The 13,776-nt window shown below is 42.6% G+C and overlaps 1 protein-coding gene across 1 annotated transcript; it reads right to left on the reverse strand.

Annotated features, from left to right (window-relative positions):
• Positions 1-467: 467 nt before the first annotated feature.
• Positions 468-13,231, reverse strand: KCNJ5 (potassium inwardly rectifying channel subfamily J member 5). Its single transcript, XM_013961594.2, has 2 exons — positions 12,289-13,231; positions 468-844 (listed from the first exon to the last, which is right to left on the reverse strand). Exons 1-2 carry the CDS (start codon positions 13,226-13,228, stop codon positions 498-500), a joined length of 1,287 nt encoding a protein of 428 aa, XP_013817048.1. The 5' UTR covers positions 13,229-13,231; the 3' UTR covers positions 468-497.
• Positions 13,232-13,776: the final 545 nt, after the last annotated feature.

The raw sequence follows: 13,776 nt of genomic DNA on the forward strand, positions 1-13,776 counted from the left end.
GAAGGCAAAACACTTGACTACATACCAGAGATTTTTTTTCCTCTTCTTTTAATTTAGCAGTAACAATGGTTACAATACATTGACTCACAAATTAAGTGACAGTATGAAACCACACTCTTCTTACTGTAACGGGAGATTCTAGATTTTTACATTTTAAATACCCTCTCAAGGGGGGATAATTTTGACCATCCGATGAATATCTTTTGAAACAACCAGTGGCATAAATTTCAATTTTAACCGTGATCATATTTAATGAGCCTTGTCCATAGAGATCAAATGCTTTGCAAATGAGTGCAAAGCTCAGGATCTCACTGTATAGATAAAAGAGGAGGGAAACTGAGGCACAGCGATGTGCAGTGACTTGCCAAGCGAAGCAGCAGTCAGCAGAGATCTGGACATAAATCTCAGGCCTCACTCCCAGTTCAGTTCCTGACTCACTGGGCCACAGTCTCCCAGTAAGTGTATATGAGAATCTGTCATCCGGCACAGTTCATATGTTATACAGACATGTCTTCCTTCACGTCTCCCGCTGTTCCATTGGCTCCGCTCAATCCCACTAGCTCCCTCTCTTGTTCCTCTTCCTCTTCTTCCTCTTTTGCTGTCTCTGCTTCTCTGCCTCCGCTCGGGAGGGTGGCACTGGAGAGGTGGCTGAGGAGCTGGCCTTCCCGGCGAGACTCGGCCAGCTCTTTGGCACAGCATACAGGAGTGTTGGTCTCGTAAGTGCTATGGAAGCTGTTATAGTCGACTTCGTAAAAATCCTTCTCCAGGGTGAGGACAGGAGTGAAGCGATGTCCCCACAGCACCTCGGTATCCATGTAGGAGCTGCGAGCCTGGCAAGTCATCCCTGGGTAGAAACAGAGGGATGTTAAATGCTAAGCTTTCATTACATGCTCACCCCACCACTCCTTTCATTTAAAAGCACTTTCCTGTTATCTCCGTACCTGATTGCTCTGGGACACAGAAAAGTTCTTCGCTTAATAAGCCTCACAAAAGCCTCTCATGAAAAAGCTGAGCACTCAAAGGAAAAGGGATGGACTCATCTCCGCGTCTTCAGAGTGTTTCCTGAACCTTGTGCTTATGGGATAGAGGTCTGGTACCACTAAGCAACTTCTCTCTGTCCTCACATTGCTCTGTTGAGGCGGTGTTTGCATGGCTGTTAACTGACTACAACACTTCCGGTTAATCACATGCTACAACAACATCCAGCCCTGCCAATACACCTCTAATCCTGACCCACACAATCCCTAAATAGACTGAACCCACTGCCCTGCCAAAGCACCTGGCTTCCTGCCCTCCCACTTTGACCCCAGATTCCTCTTCAGCTACAGCAATACCAGCCACTCCCCTCCTGCACTTGTGTTAGGTACCAAGTCATAGCCTAAAAGGTGGAGAGGGCCCCAGCTCCTACCCATTTCCACGGCAAGAAATAATGGCTCATAAATACCTTTGGAGGGTTGGAGTCAACTGTACAGGGTTGGCTGAACCAAAACCCACAACATCACACAGTCCAGCTCATAAACCTGTTGAATTCCATGTGTTAATTGATTTTGGACTGAATGAACAGCGGGAAGTATGAAACTGATTTTTGTCAAGCTTCTTTTCAGCCCCAAGGATAACAGTTTGTTTGTTTACTTAGGGAAAGTTTAAAGAGAATCTTTTCACAGCAGAGCAGGGATAAGTATGCAGCCTTGGCATAGCTGAATACGACTCCCTTTGGAATCACCTGACAACCTGAAGGCTCTCTTCTCTTCCAAATATTTCTCTTCTGTTTGTCCTCAATACATTATGCTTTGGAATTAATTCTGGTGAAATTCGGAAAGCCTGACCTCACCAAGTCCTCCCACTGTTCTCTCTTGGGGCATGAGAGATAGGACTGACTGGAATACATTCAAAACACGCACCTGATCCAGTTCCCAGTCAATACTTCCAAATGTAACTCCTGCAGCCCAAAGTACACAAACAGCAGTCTAAAGCAATGCATACGGGAAAAATACTAGCATCGGATGCATTTTTGCTTCAGAGAAGACCATATATTCTCACTAGTTGAGCCCAACTAAGTGAATGAAGTCCCAGGATAATCAGCAAATCTGCACCTTTTCGTAGAGATGAGTATTTTGTTCTCATAATTGCTACAGCCCATTAAAAGACACCCACACTAACAAGATTTCCTGAAGGCTTTACTTCTCTCTTGTTGCTTTCCTTAGTATATAGTTGCTTTCAGTTCTTGAAAGAGGAAAAGGGGGACAATGAGACATACAGCACTTCAAGAAATTTCCAGTTCTATTTCACAGACTGACAAGCCAATTTTTTCCCCCAAGGAGATTTGCAGAAGTATTTGCTTCTGGGCAGGAACAACAAGTACAGAGTTAGTCACAGTGTTCTAGTGTGTCTGCTTCCTGGACTGGCAGGAACCAGGAAGTGCAGAGGATGCTATGAAAAATAACATAATGGAAGAGGAAAATTACCCCAACTGTCCTTGCCTCTAGGAGTTGTTCTATTGAGGTACAGCAGCTTTTCAGGAAACTCTCAGCTGCGTATAAGTAGAAAACAGCATAGAGATCGCACTGCTAACTATATGCTTCAGACAACACCATGATGCACACCATCATCCAGAGAGCACCCTGCCACAGACTCCCCAGTCCCGGAGGGTGAACACTATTTAATCTTCGCTCCCTTACACTAGCTGGCGAATAGCAGCTCAACACACAGGCAGCTTCTAGGGTCCTAACTTCAGAGTCCTGCTGTAGTTTTTCTCAGGAGACCTGTGTCACTGACACTCATATCATTGAACTCCATTTGCAGGGGCTTTTGTTACTAGCTGTTTTGAGGGTCAGTAACACTGATTTGCAGGGCTAACGCCAACGTCCTTTCCGTGCATCTCATCACCTGATGCTCCCTCATGCTGGGAGTTGAGTCCTAGACAACCAGCAACATGGGCGCATATTATGGTAAGGAGAGAGTTAAACAAACCTCCTCCTCTTCAGACAGAGCTGGTTTTGTACCAGAATTCACAAAGGCCTTCATGCCTCCCTCAAGCTCTGAGTGTTTTCAAAGCCCAGCAAAAACAGCAGGAGAGGAGGTCACTCAGTACTCGCAGGATTAGTCCTGTAAATGAACAGGCTGATCTTACCATGGCCTTCCAAGTGCTGCATAAAGGTATCCTGTAACAGCCCCCAAGACCAAGAGGAGAGTGTCCCTGCCAACATTAGGGTCCGAGACACCCGAAGGGAACCCCTGCCCTGTCATCGGGACCTGAAATAGCTCCTTTACCTGGGGGGCAGTGAACCTGAACTCCACAGACACAATCACAGTTATCTCCCATGATAAGTATTAAATTAAGAAAGAAACAATAGAAAGCTTTCATCAACCAAATACCATGCACTGCCAGCTTCCTGCAGTAGCTGCTTTCTGTAACCCCAGGGGTACACAGAGCCAGCACAATGAGACGACTTGTAATTGCTCCATAATCCCATTCAAATATTCCTTTTTAGCACATGTGCAGTGGTGTTTTAATTGCGTGGGGACATACCGCTTGGCAACTCCCACACCACCCAGTAAACAACAGCATTGTCCCTGCTGCAAATTCCATTAAGTGCCTGCTTTGCAGGCTGCCCTGTGCTCTCCAGCCTGGTTAATTAATGCATCTGTAATGACACTGGCTAATTATTGCCTCTGTAACTGGAAAAAGACGACAGAGGAGGTGTGGAAACAATAAACCTTCCTTTTATTAAGAGCACATGGATGCAGCTGCTCTCCACTTGAATACAACAAGCCTCTGCCTTCTGTGCTCTGAATGCCTAAGTTTCAACTTGCAGTGGAGCTGAGTAATTCAGGAGACTAATATCTTTCATATATGGCTGTGGGCTCTCTGTAAAAATCAGCGGTTTCATTTCATAAGCCTCGCTTCTACTAGAGATCCAAGCCCATGGGACATCTTGGGTGTAGTGAATCCTTAGGTAGTATGCTTACATCCATCAAGGACCGCAGCAACTTTGCCACTGCTGCTCTACTTCAGCACAGCAGCATTATCTTGCACAAACCTGCTATAGCTGCCTGAAGCACTGACATCCAGGAGAGTGCAAGAAACTGAGGGAGAGTTCAAATTCCCAGAATTTCTTGGAAAACACACCATAGTATCATTGGTCCTGATAGAAGCTGCTCATCCTTTTGTTAAAATGGATATAACTATGCATTCTGGGTTAAAAAATGCAGATGTTTGGTACTATTACAGAGATGGTAAGTGGTATGAAGTAAAAGATGCCTTTTGGTGACTTGGGCTTCATTTAGATAAGCCTCATTTACATAAGGAAAAGAATGATTTTCCCTTTGTAAGTCAAAGTAGATATGTTTCAAAACTAATTTGTTTCCAAATAAAAGTTACTGAGTTTTTTGTTTTTCAAGTGTATTGATTTTTCCAAGATAGAAGGACCACTATAAAATTTTACTTGCTCCTAGTCTGATTTAAAAATGTAAAAGTATGCTTAATGTAAATTTGTACACTCTGCCAATTTAAAAAAATACGAAATATGTGAAATCTTCAACTTTTAACTTTTAGTTACAGCCTTCTCATCTTTTAATTCAGCAGTTTAACTTTCAGATGCAAACAGAACTGAATTTTAATTGAAACCAGAATAAGCAGATGCACCAGGTTTTCAACAAAGCTGGAACCAGTTCCAGGTTTTTTTTGTTTTTTTTTTTTTTAAGAAAAGCTGGAGACCAGAGGACTGTCTCATGGTTTCAAGTTCTTCAATAAACATTTCGTAGAGTTTTAATGATAATTTCATTATAGTAGAATCCTAAGAAGTGGATATTTGGTCTGCTGGCTGGGGTCACTACATCACAGGATCAATAACAGAGTTTGTGCATGTTCCTATTTAAGGCAGCAATAGATGCCTTTGTAAACTGCTCAGCTCTGGTTTCCAGTAGATGAAAAGATGTGAAATACATTGCTATGTGTATAAACCCAGGCGTTTCATTACATTCAAGAACAGGCCGAGTCACTGAGGAAAGACTGATGTGTAAAATAGGTGTCAGGGAACTATACCAATAAGGCACTTTTCTGTCATCAAAATCAGTCGAGATCAAGCAGCTTACACTTTATCAAAGACAAAGGAATGTTAATATGCACCAAAGAAAAGCAGTTATCTGATGGCTCACTCAGTAAGGAGCCTATTTTTTCCTCCAATGTACTCAATGGGAGTTGCAGATTTCAGAACCTTTCACTGCTTGCAACGCCACTGATTATACAACTGGAACAGACACTTCTGGCTCTGCCACAGCACTAAGAAATGGAAAAATTCTGCAGGAGATTGCTCCTGATTTCCAGGCCTTTTATACCCTTAGGTTACCAGTTAAAAATCAAACTTCATTATCACAGGCCAAATCTAATTGCATCTTGCAGATGTTTGGTTATCCAGAGATGATCTGACAGACTCTCTCCAGCTGTTGGAGGACGCATATTTACGTCAAATGCACCATCATAACCAGTACCTTTACTGGCAGTTTTGCAGGAGAGGGCAAGGAAAGAGGGGACCACACAGGATGATCTACCAACCCAAGAAATTGCCATAGGGTTTCAGGTTGGTCGAATCTTTTTCAGTACTGTTACATGGCCTGGACTTTCTCAGTGGGCAGAGATATCCCAACCCCTGGGGCTGTCAAGACAACATTTTTCATCAGCCTAAAATTAACTCTACTCATTTAAATGCCACAGAGCTCAGCTCTAAGTGATTATCTGCTGGCAGAGTGTCATGTGGATGCTGACTGTATGTTTGCCATATTTGCTAGGCTCTCTGCAGTTTTGACACAGATATTGCTGGAAGTGATTTCACTTCTGTCCTTGTTTTCATGTGTTATTATACGCAGGGTGACATTTTCCCTTGTAGTGGATGCACTACAGCTGCACAATATATATTCTGCTCCCTGAGCTGAATTCCACCTACGCTACAGAAGTACAGAGAAAGAACTGATGGACTCAGAGGTATAGTAACAGACTGATGAAAGTTCGGATGGCAAAGAGTAGTTATAAAAATTTTAAATTCTATCAGTCTAATTAAGCAATACATGTCTTTAGATTAGCATCATCATTTGGATAGTTATAAAATTTATTAGTCCCTTTGCATTAATTAGAGCAAGGAACACTGTAACCGCCAAAAAGTTAATATTCCTCCAACTTCAAAAGGAATATTAGAAGGTAGTAGCATGATTCTCCAATTATTTATGCTTGTCTCCTTTAGAGGAGGACATGTCTGGGCTTGATTCACTTTGATTTTTATGTCAGAGGACAGTAATGGGATTTTAATTTTTCTGAATGCTCTCCAGGCATGGGAAAGCTCGTAGGCACTGGAAATGAAAAAAAACGCAAGGGCAAAGTGGAACAGAACACGCAAAAAAGTTTGGCAAGAATCATCAGAATTAGTGAAACAGGTTAAAAAGGGTAAGAATGCAAATATATACTCATACTGAACTCTACTTCTGAATCCCTATAGCCCTCATCTATTATTCCTTATCCTTTTGTGTGTCAGGTGTACCAACGGTTAGAAAGTGCCTTAGAATTTAAAGATCCTGGATTCACTTGCCATGTCCTCTGCCAGGCAGAACCTGAGGCCCAGACTCACACCACGCAACTTCAGGCATCTCACAAAAATATTTATGCGACTACAGAGGAACCTAAGATGACTAGCCTGCCTACGTCCACCTCTGGCGGACAATTCAGATCACCAGTAGAACAGCTGAGCCTCTGGAAGCATCCATCCTTTAACTTTGTTGAAAAGTTCCTGCCTTCAAGGTTTCAGTTAAGTGCCTAAATAAGAACCCAGTTAGACTCGCAGTTTATACCTACCTTAGGAAGCAGCACAGTGCAATGGGAGCAGATCTACAGAGTGAACCAGTTGGTGCTGAGGACCCGGTGTCCATGCTATACACATTACCTCAGAGTATCTCCATGCTGGTCCCATCGACTGAACTCCCGTTAGTGGCCCTTCAAAGCCAAAGCAGGGTAAGGGGAAATGACTGGGGGAATTGCTTCAGAAGTACACTTGATCCAAACTAAAATACCAACATTAACCAGTATTCCCTTTCCCTCTCTGCTTTATGCCAGCAATATCAGTATTGCCATGGGTATTTAAAAATAGTGTGGCACCTCACAGTGGTAGTGATGGCCAAAAAAGCACCTTAAATAGTTCTGCAAGGCCCTTCCTTTCAGATACCTGTTTTATTGCTTTATCCCCACACCTTTAATGCAGGATATCAAAGATATTCATAAGCATCACAACACCTATTTGTGGTACGTAATAAAATACCAATTTAACTCATGTAATGCTTTAAAAATGAAAGAATATTTATATGCAAAATACAAACCAAAGCAACTAGAGAACCTAACCAGATGATGAATGCACCAAAGTTTCATTTATTAATTTCACCCTTCCCTTGATCACCCATGAAAATCATGATTAATTTCAGTACATCTATGTTGCGACTACTCCTTATTGTCCCATATTTACAGCCAGGAAATTTTACTGTATCCTCTGCAAAGGTGCAAAACAGCTGCTGCTTGCCTATGGTCTCACAGGGACAGGATGAGGAACAGAGATGCAGAATCCTGACTCACAGTACATTACTTCTTGTCATTAAACCACCTTCTATGCCACAGAACCTAAGCCAGAAGGCTACCTCCCCATCCTTTCCTAAAAGCATATTAAAACTTTATTCAGTCACTGGACTAATCAGATGTCAGAAATTCTCTCTCATGGCTTACTTAATGGAAGTGGGAAAAAGAGGCAGTGAAAACCAGCAAGGACCAACAGTGAAGTACTCAGCATTGATGCCTCTACGCCCAGAAAACAGCAACGCTGGACACTATAGACACCAAATGAGGTTTGCAGGACAGCTACCAATAAATCAATTTTTGGTTAATTGTCAGTGAACAGCAGTGGAAGGGTAAAGTTGGAAGGGAAGAGAGCCTCTTCAAATTATCTGCCAGAAAGTCTTCTAGGATATGCAGACTGCTTCATCACACGGAACGAAGGCTTACAGAAAAAAATAAAAAAATTGGACTCTCTAATGTTCTCTAATTGAATCAGCCAAGTTGTTCATCACACAACCCAGCCGACTCTGCATTCACATGGAAGGGGGGTGTGAATCTCAACTGCTTCTGTAGGTTCTGGCAGCTTTGCTTGATACGCTACGTCCAGTTAAGCAACAAGAGGGCAGGGGAAGTCTGTGTTTTGGCCAACAACAGCCTAGCCCTATTCTGTCAACCGGATGGTGCTAATTTTTTCTTGCCACTGTGGGAAGCAGAAAGGCACTGAAAGCAAAAATGTGTTCACTCTGCAAACAGATTTTCCACCTTCACTTTCTTCCCTTTTACTGGAGGTCAAATTCAGGCCAGCTGATCTTGACAAGTGTCCCTTTAAGATATGTCAAAAGAGAATTAATTCCCTAAAGTAATCTCTGCAACCAATTCATTAAGTAGGTACTGCGAGTGATTCCGCTGCTTTCAAGATGCCCACAAAGAGCACTGGAAGTCAGAACACTTGTCATCTGTATTGATTTTGCCTTTACAGTGGTCATTTCACTCAGGAATAATCACCGCACATCTACCCAGAAACTTAGTCTCCCTTTGGTGTTTTTAACCTCTTGATGAGTCACAGTGCTGAAACCATACTAAAATATTGATTGTAAAGACCCCTGTCAGTGGGCCTTCTGCCACAGCTGGCTTTGTGGGTGAGGAAGTGTAATAGCTGTGGGCCCCTGGAGAGCTGTTGCTAGACTAATAAAATGTTTATTTTCTTTTTTGGCAAAATAAGAACACTGCATTTCAAGCTTCCTGGTATGCTGCTTTTTTGTGTGCTGTTATTTACCCTTTTAGAAATTCAAGTCAACTTGAAAACAAAAACACTGTTTTAAACAACAGCATGTTTCACTGTTTTTTGAAAAAACAATGACTTGAAGTGTTTCAACTTTTCAGAATTTCTTGTACATCTTTCATTTGGAACTATTTGTCATCTTTTCCTTCAACTGGATCAGAATCAAACTTAAGTGTCAGAGTTCCTTGTCTGAGAGGTGACAACGTATTTCATTTGAAATATATGTATAATTGATTGAAACAATTAGAAATAGAAATAAATTTGCTGTCCCAAATGCTTCAGTGAAAAAAATTAATCCCTTTAATCAGAGATTGGTTATGCTTATGCTTCTTTACTCATTTATATGTTGACAACCACCACAGTGTAGTCAGGTTTGACCTGCTTTCACAACGGCCTATGAAAAATGTAGCTGTCTTTCTCCCCAGCACAGGATGTATTCAGAGTATGATTTGTTGCTGTCTGTAAAGTCTGGGTAAGTTTCCATTAATTTTTCTTCCTGCCAACAGCTGCAGAGCTGAGCCACCTCTGGGAGAGCAAGCAGGACTCACTTCCCTCTTGTGCATCATGAGCAGAGCTATATAAGTCAATCAATTATACCTCTGCACACAGGGATGGTGGTTCCCAGTTTTTCATAGGGGCTTTTAAGGGAATAAATTGTCTGTAGCATTTTGATACTGTTCTGAATCTGACCAGGTTGCAACAGTGTCATGATATAATAGAAGTCACCCTTCAAATAAATTATGCCATTCCTGAAAGCAGATGGGCCTTGAACAATCCAAGAGGAAGGAAAGAACCTAAAGAATTTGCTCAGAGCAAAGGTTGAGGTGCAAAGGTGGCAATTCATATATCCAAACTGGTTTATTGCTCTTAGGAGGTTTAAGGACAAAGCAGAAACACTGTGTTTCTGCGGACTGCTTTTTTGGGGGCAAAATATCAGCCTCCCCAACCCCCCCGCTACACACACGTCATTCAGAAAACCAAAGCTTCTGAATCAGTTAATGGCATCATCTGAGGTCCACTCTGCTCTAAGTTCAATGCAAACTGGCTCTTCGAGTTTCATTTTTGGAATTTCACAGCCTGCCTTCTGAGACCAGAATAATTCCTTTCCACAGATGTATACTCCTTAATATCATTACACACTGGCCTGTACAGTTCCTCCGGGAGAGGAGCCCATTTATAAAGCAATATGATTTCTACGCCATGCTTTTAATTTTGAAGTTGTTATTGACAATGACTTCCTCTCACATCTCTAGCAGAGGCTGAGCTTTTGTAAGAGGAAGGCAGTGCAATAGCTGCTCAAGCAGAATTTGATAGTGTCAGCTTGTGATAAGGAAAGAGGCTTTGGACAAACAACAAACTGCACTCCATGCTCAGATTAGCAGGTTCTTGTATCTAGTAATTGTTTAAGCTACAAATTAAGCTTCCATTACAAATCCTCCCCTTTGATATCTTTGCCACCCACCCCTTCTTCTGCAGTTTAAGGCTGCCCAAGCTACCTGCCCACAAAAATGGGTTGTTAGAGGCAACCTTATTTTCTACCTATTCAGACTGAAGTGATCCAGTGGAGCGACTGAGATTTACACAGATGTGAGTTATGTGGACAACAGGGTCTTGTAATTAACAATCTGGGGAGGAACCACCATTATACCAGCAGTATTTTGGCAACCCCCATAATGAGGTGCCTTCTTTACAAAGTTTTCTGGTCAAACTTTCATGAGATTTAGATATGCTCAGCTCCAGATCTGCATTTCAGCTGCATCTCTACAATATTCTGTTGGGAAGGAATATTGCCCTAGTAATTCCCCTAGTAACTCCAAATTAATTTCACTTGTGCAGTGCAGTACTCCAACCAAGGTATAATGTAATCTACACATAACCACCCATTAGCTCTAGAAAATTCAGCTACTGCTATTCACCTAATGACTAAAAGGAAATACTAGGAAACTGAATTAGCACTGGAGAGCTGTTTTTAAGAGTGAAGGCCTGGGATGCAGGAATTTGAGAGTCCATTTCTTCTTACATCTGGCTATCAGGAGACCAACAAGGATAAACCACAAGAAAGCAACAGTATTAATAGTAAGCAAGGGCTAAAATCTGTGAGAGAATGCACTGATACCACTGAGTACTCACATCAAGCAGAAAGGCCCTGCTAGTGTTTCAGAGTACCCCTGCTTCATCAAGACAAAAAACCCACTACCAAAGTAACCTTGGGTTCACAGCCCTGTCTCGTAACTAAAATCCTTAAACACCACAGGGCAAAACTACTTACAAAAGCTTTTTTGCATCTATGACTCTTTCTGTGTTTCCACATCTCTAGATAACAATTTGCTCCTCAGTGCTGCCTGTAGTCCCATTCCCCTTAAAGGCCCTGAAGCAACCAAGGCACACTGACAGTCCTCCAGCTCAGAAAGCCAGTCTGAAGAGAGCATCAGCATCTCAGGGTGCTTAAACATGCCTGCTGTGCTAGAACTGAGCCTGTCAGCCCCCTCCTCAATGCCAAGCAGTAAAATGACCCCATGGTGCCATGTCTTTTAGGTGAGACACCAGAGTACAAGTGTCTTCCTCTCCAGCCAGACCGAGAGAGGCTACCTGCAGAAATAAGCCTGGAGGCCCCTGTAACCACTTGTTCAACCATCCTGAGAGACACACTGCCACCTCCCTCTCCTACACTTTGGGAAGCTGAAGCACAGGACCTTTCCAGATTTACCATATACAGGTGCAGGCTTCTTTCATCTCTTGCTACAAATATACCCATGGCAGGAAACTGGGAATCAGCTGAGTCTGTCTCCTAATCTACCCATGACACAGCATTGTTTTACGCCATTACGGCATTCCACCAGAGACACAAAAGCGGTTTCTGTATTTTTCCTCTCTGAACTTCTTTTGAAAATGTATGTCCTGCACGCAAGTCATTCAGTTTTAGCACACGTTGTTTTATGGGTTACAGGAATACTTGGGCACATTCTTCACAGTCTCTATTAAAGAGTAACACCACAGCAATATCTAAAATAACAGTTACAGCCCATTTTAAATACAGAGGAGAAATGGAAAAAGTTGGGCCATGAATTCTGATCACAGAAAATAGGATGGCAAGAGACCTCATGAATTCCTTTAGCCCATTCCTTTTTTCCCCCCACAGATCAATTCTAACTGATTACGGACAGATCCTTGTCTAACCCATCTGTCTGAATCCAGGTCATTAAAAAAAGTGTGAAACATTACATTGTGAGCTAAAGCACCCACCTTATAATTGCTAGCTATTTCATACCATAATATCCCACATGAATCAGTCACTAGAAAAGGACAAACCCCAACATGTTCTCAGTCCAGCTGACATTAACGGTGACATCCTAATGCCAAACTGCACTCCATTTTTTCCCTTCCTCCCTCAAAGTTGTGGATAATTCTGACAAGTCCTTACCTGTTGCTTCCACCATTCCTTCCAGGATGACCACGATTTCAAACTCCTCTTTCTCCAGTTGGGTGCGGGACATCTCCCAGAAGGGGCTTTTCTCATTGATTTCATGCGAGATGATGAGAGGCGAGACCAGGAACAGCCTGTCATCTCCAGTGTCAAATCCCACGTTGATGTCCGTTTGGTTCAAGGGGATGAACTCTCCCTCTTTGGTCTGTTTGGACTTGATCAGTTTGGCTCTAATGGAAGCCTCGACAATGTGGGAATTGCGGAGGTCCCCAACCCGGAACATTAGACAGAGCTTCTCATCCCTCATCGAAATCACTGCGTTGTTAGAAAACATGAGGGTTTCAGCCCTCTTCTTTGGTTGGCTGATCTTGACAAACATGCATCCCACCATGAACGCATTGACAATGGAGCCCAGAATAGCCTGAATCAGGAGCAATACGATGCCCTCTGGGCACTTCTCTGTTATGACCCTATAGCCATACCCAATTGTTGTCTCAGTCTCAATAGAAAACAGAAACGCAGAAACAAATCCACTGAGATTTTCAACACAGGGGATCCAGTTCTCATCTTCAAGATGGTCCAGGTCTCCCCGGATATAGGCAATGAGCCACCATATGAACCCAAAAAACAGCCAAGTGATGGTATAGACCATAGTGAAGACAAGAAGATTAAAACGCCATTTGAGGTCCACCAGTGTAGTGAAGAGGTCACTAAGGTATCGGTAGGTTTCTTGAACATTTCCATGGTGTACATTGCACTTGCCACTTTTCTCCATGTAACGCTGGCGTGGCTTCTTACCTTCTGCTGATATGAGGCGGGTTCGGTCAGTGGCAATGGGAACATCATCCCGAGCCTGTTTGGGAATCTTCTTAGGTTCTCTGGATGTAACTCCAATGTCCATGTCCTGGTTCATGAAGATCCTAGAATCTCCGGCCATGGCTGGGCTGGGAGAGAACAGAGAAATAAAGTCTAAGGCATCAGGAAAAGAGCTGAGACAGAAGTCATTTCATGTTACCTTGTGAACCATTACAAGAGAGCAGGACCGGAGATATTAATGCTACACCAAAAGACTTTGCCCCACACTGGTACAGTGCTCTTTATAGGCTCCTTCTACATTCGGAAAGCTTTTCACTAGGGACATTTGTTTCCTCCTAGTATTGTTTTGGGAAACACTGAAAGACTTCAGTACTTCTCTCACAACATCCACTTGCTAAATATAATGCTGCACTGAGCTGCATGTTAAATACTGATTCATAATACACAGTCTCTTCATACATGAACCAGCTGCTAGTCACTTTGTTTAATGCATTACTGGAACCTCAGATAATATGGCAATGAGCATGGTCTGGGAGTCATGAAATAGGTAGAGCTCATTATGTATGTTTGGGTTTTTTTCTTCTCCAGTGGTCCTCAGACCTTTTTTACATCAGAAATTGGCCTGAGATTACAAATAGGAGCAAAGTAAAGATACATGACCATATATTT

This window comes from Apteryx mantelli, chromosome 23 (assembly GCF_036417845.1).
Source record: "Apteryx mantelli isolate bAptMan1 chromosome 23, bAptMan1.hap1, whole genome shotgun sequence".
Taxonomy (NCBI): Eukaryota; Metazoa; Chordata; class Aves; order Apterygiformes; family Apterygidae; genus Apteryx; species Apteryx mantelli.

Bases quoted from the DNA above. Each gene is read 5' to 3' on its own strand.
- KCNJ5 (XM_013961594.2), bottom strand. From the start codon at position 13,228: ATGGCCGGAGATTCTAGGATCTTCATGAACCAGGACATGGACATTGGA. The intron at 845-12,288 runs GTAAGGACTTGT...GTTTCTACCCAG, and splicing joins AGGAATGGTGGAAGCAACAG to GGATGACTTGCCAGGCTCGC.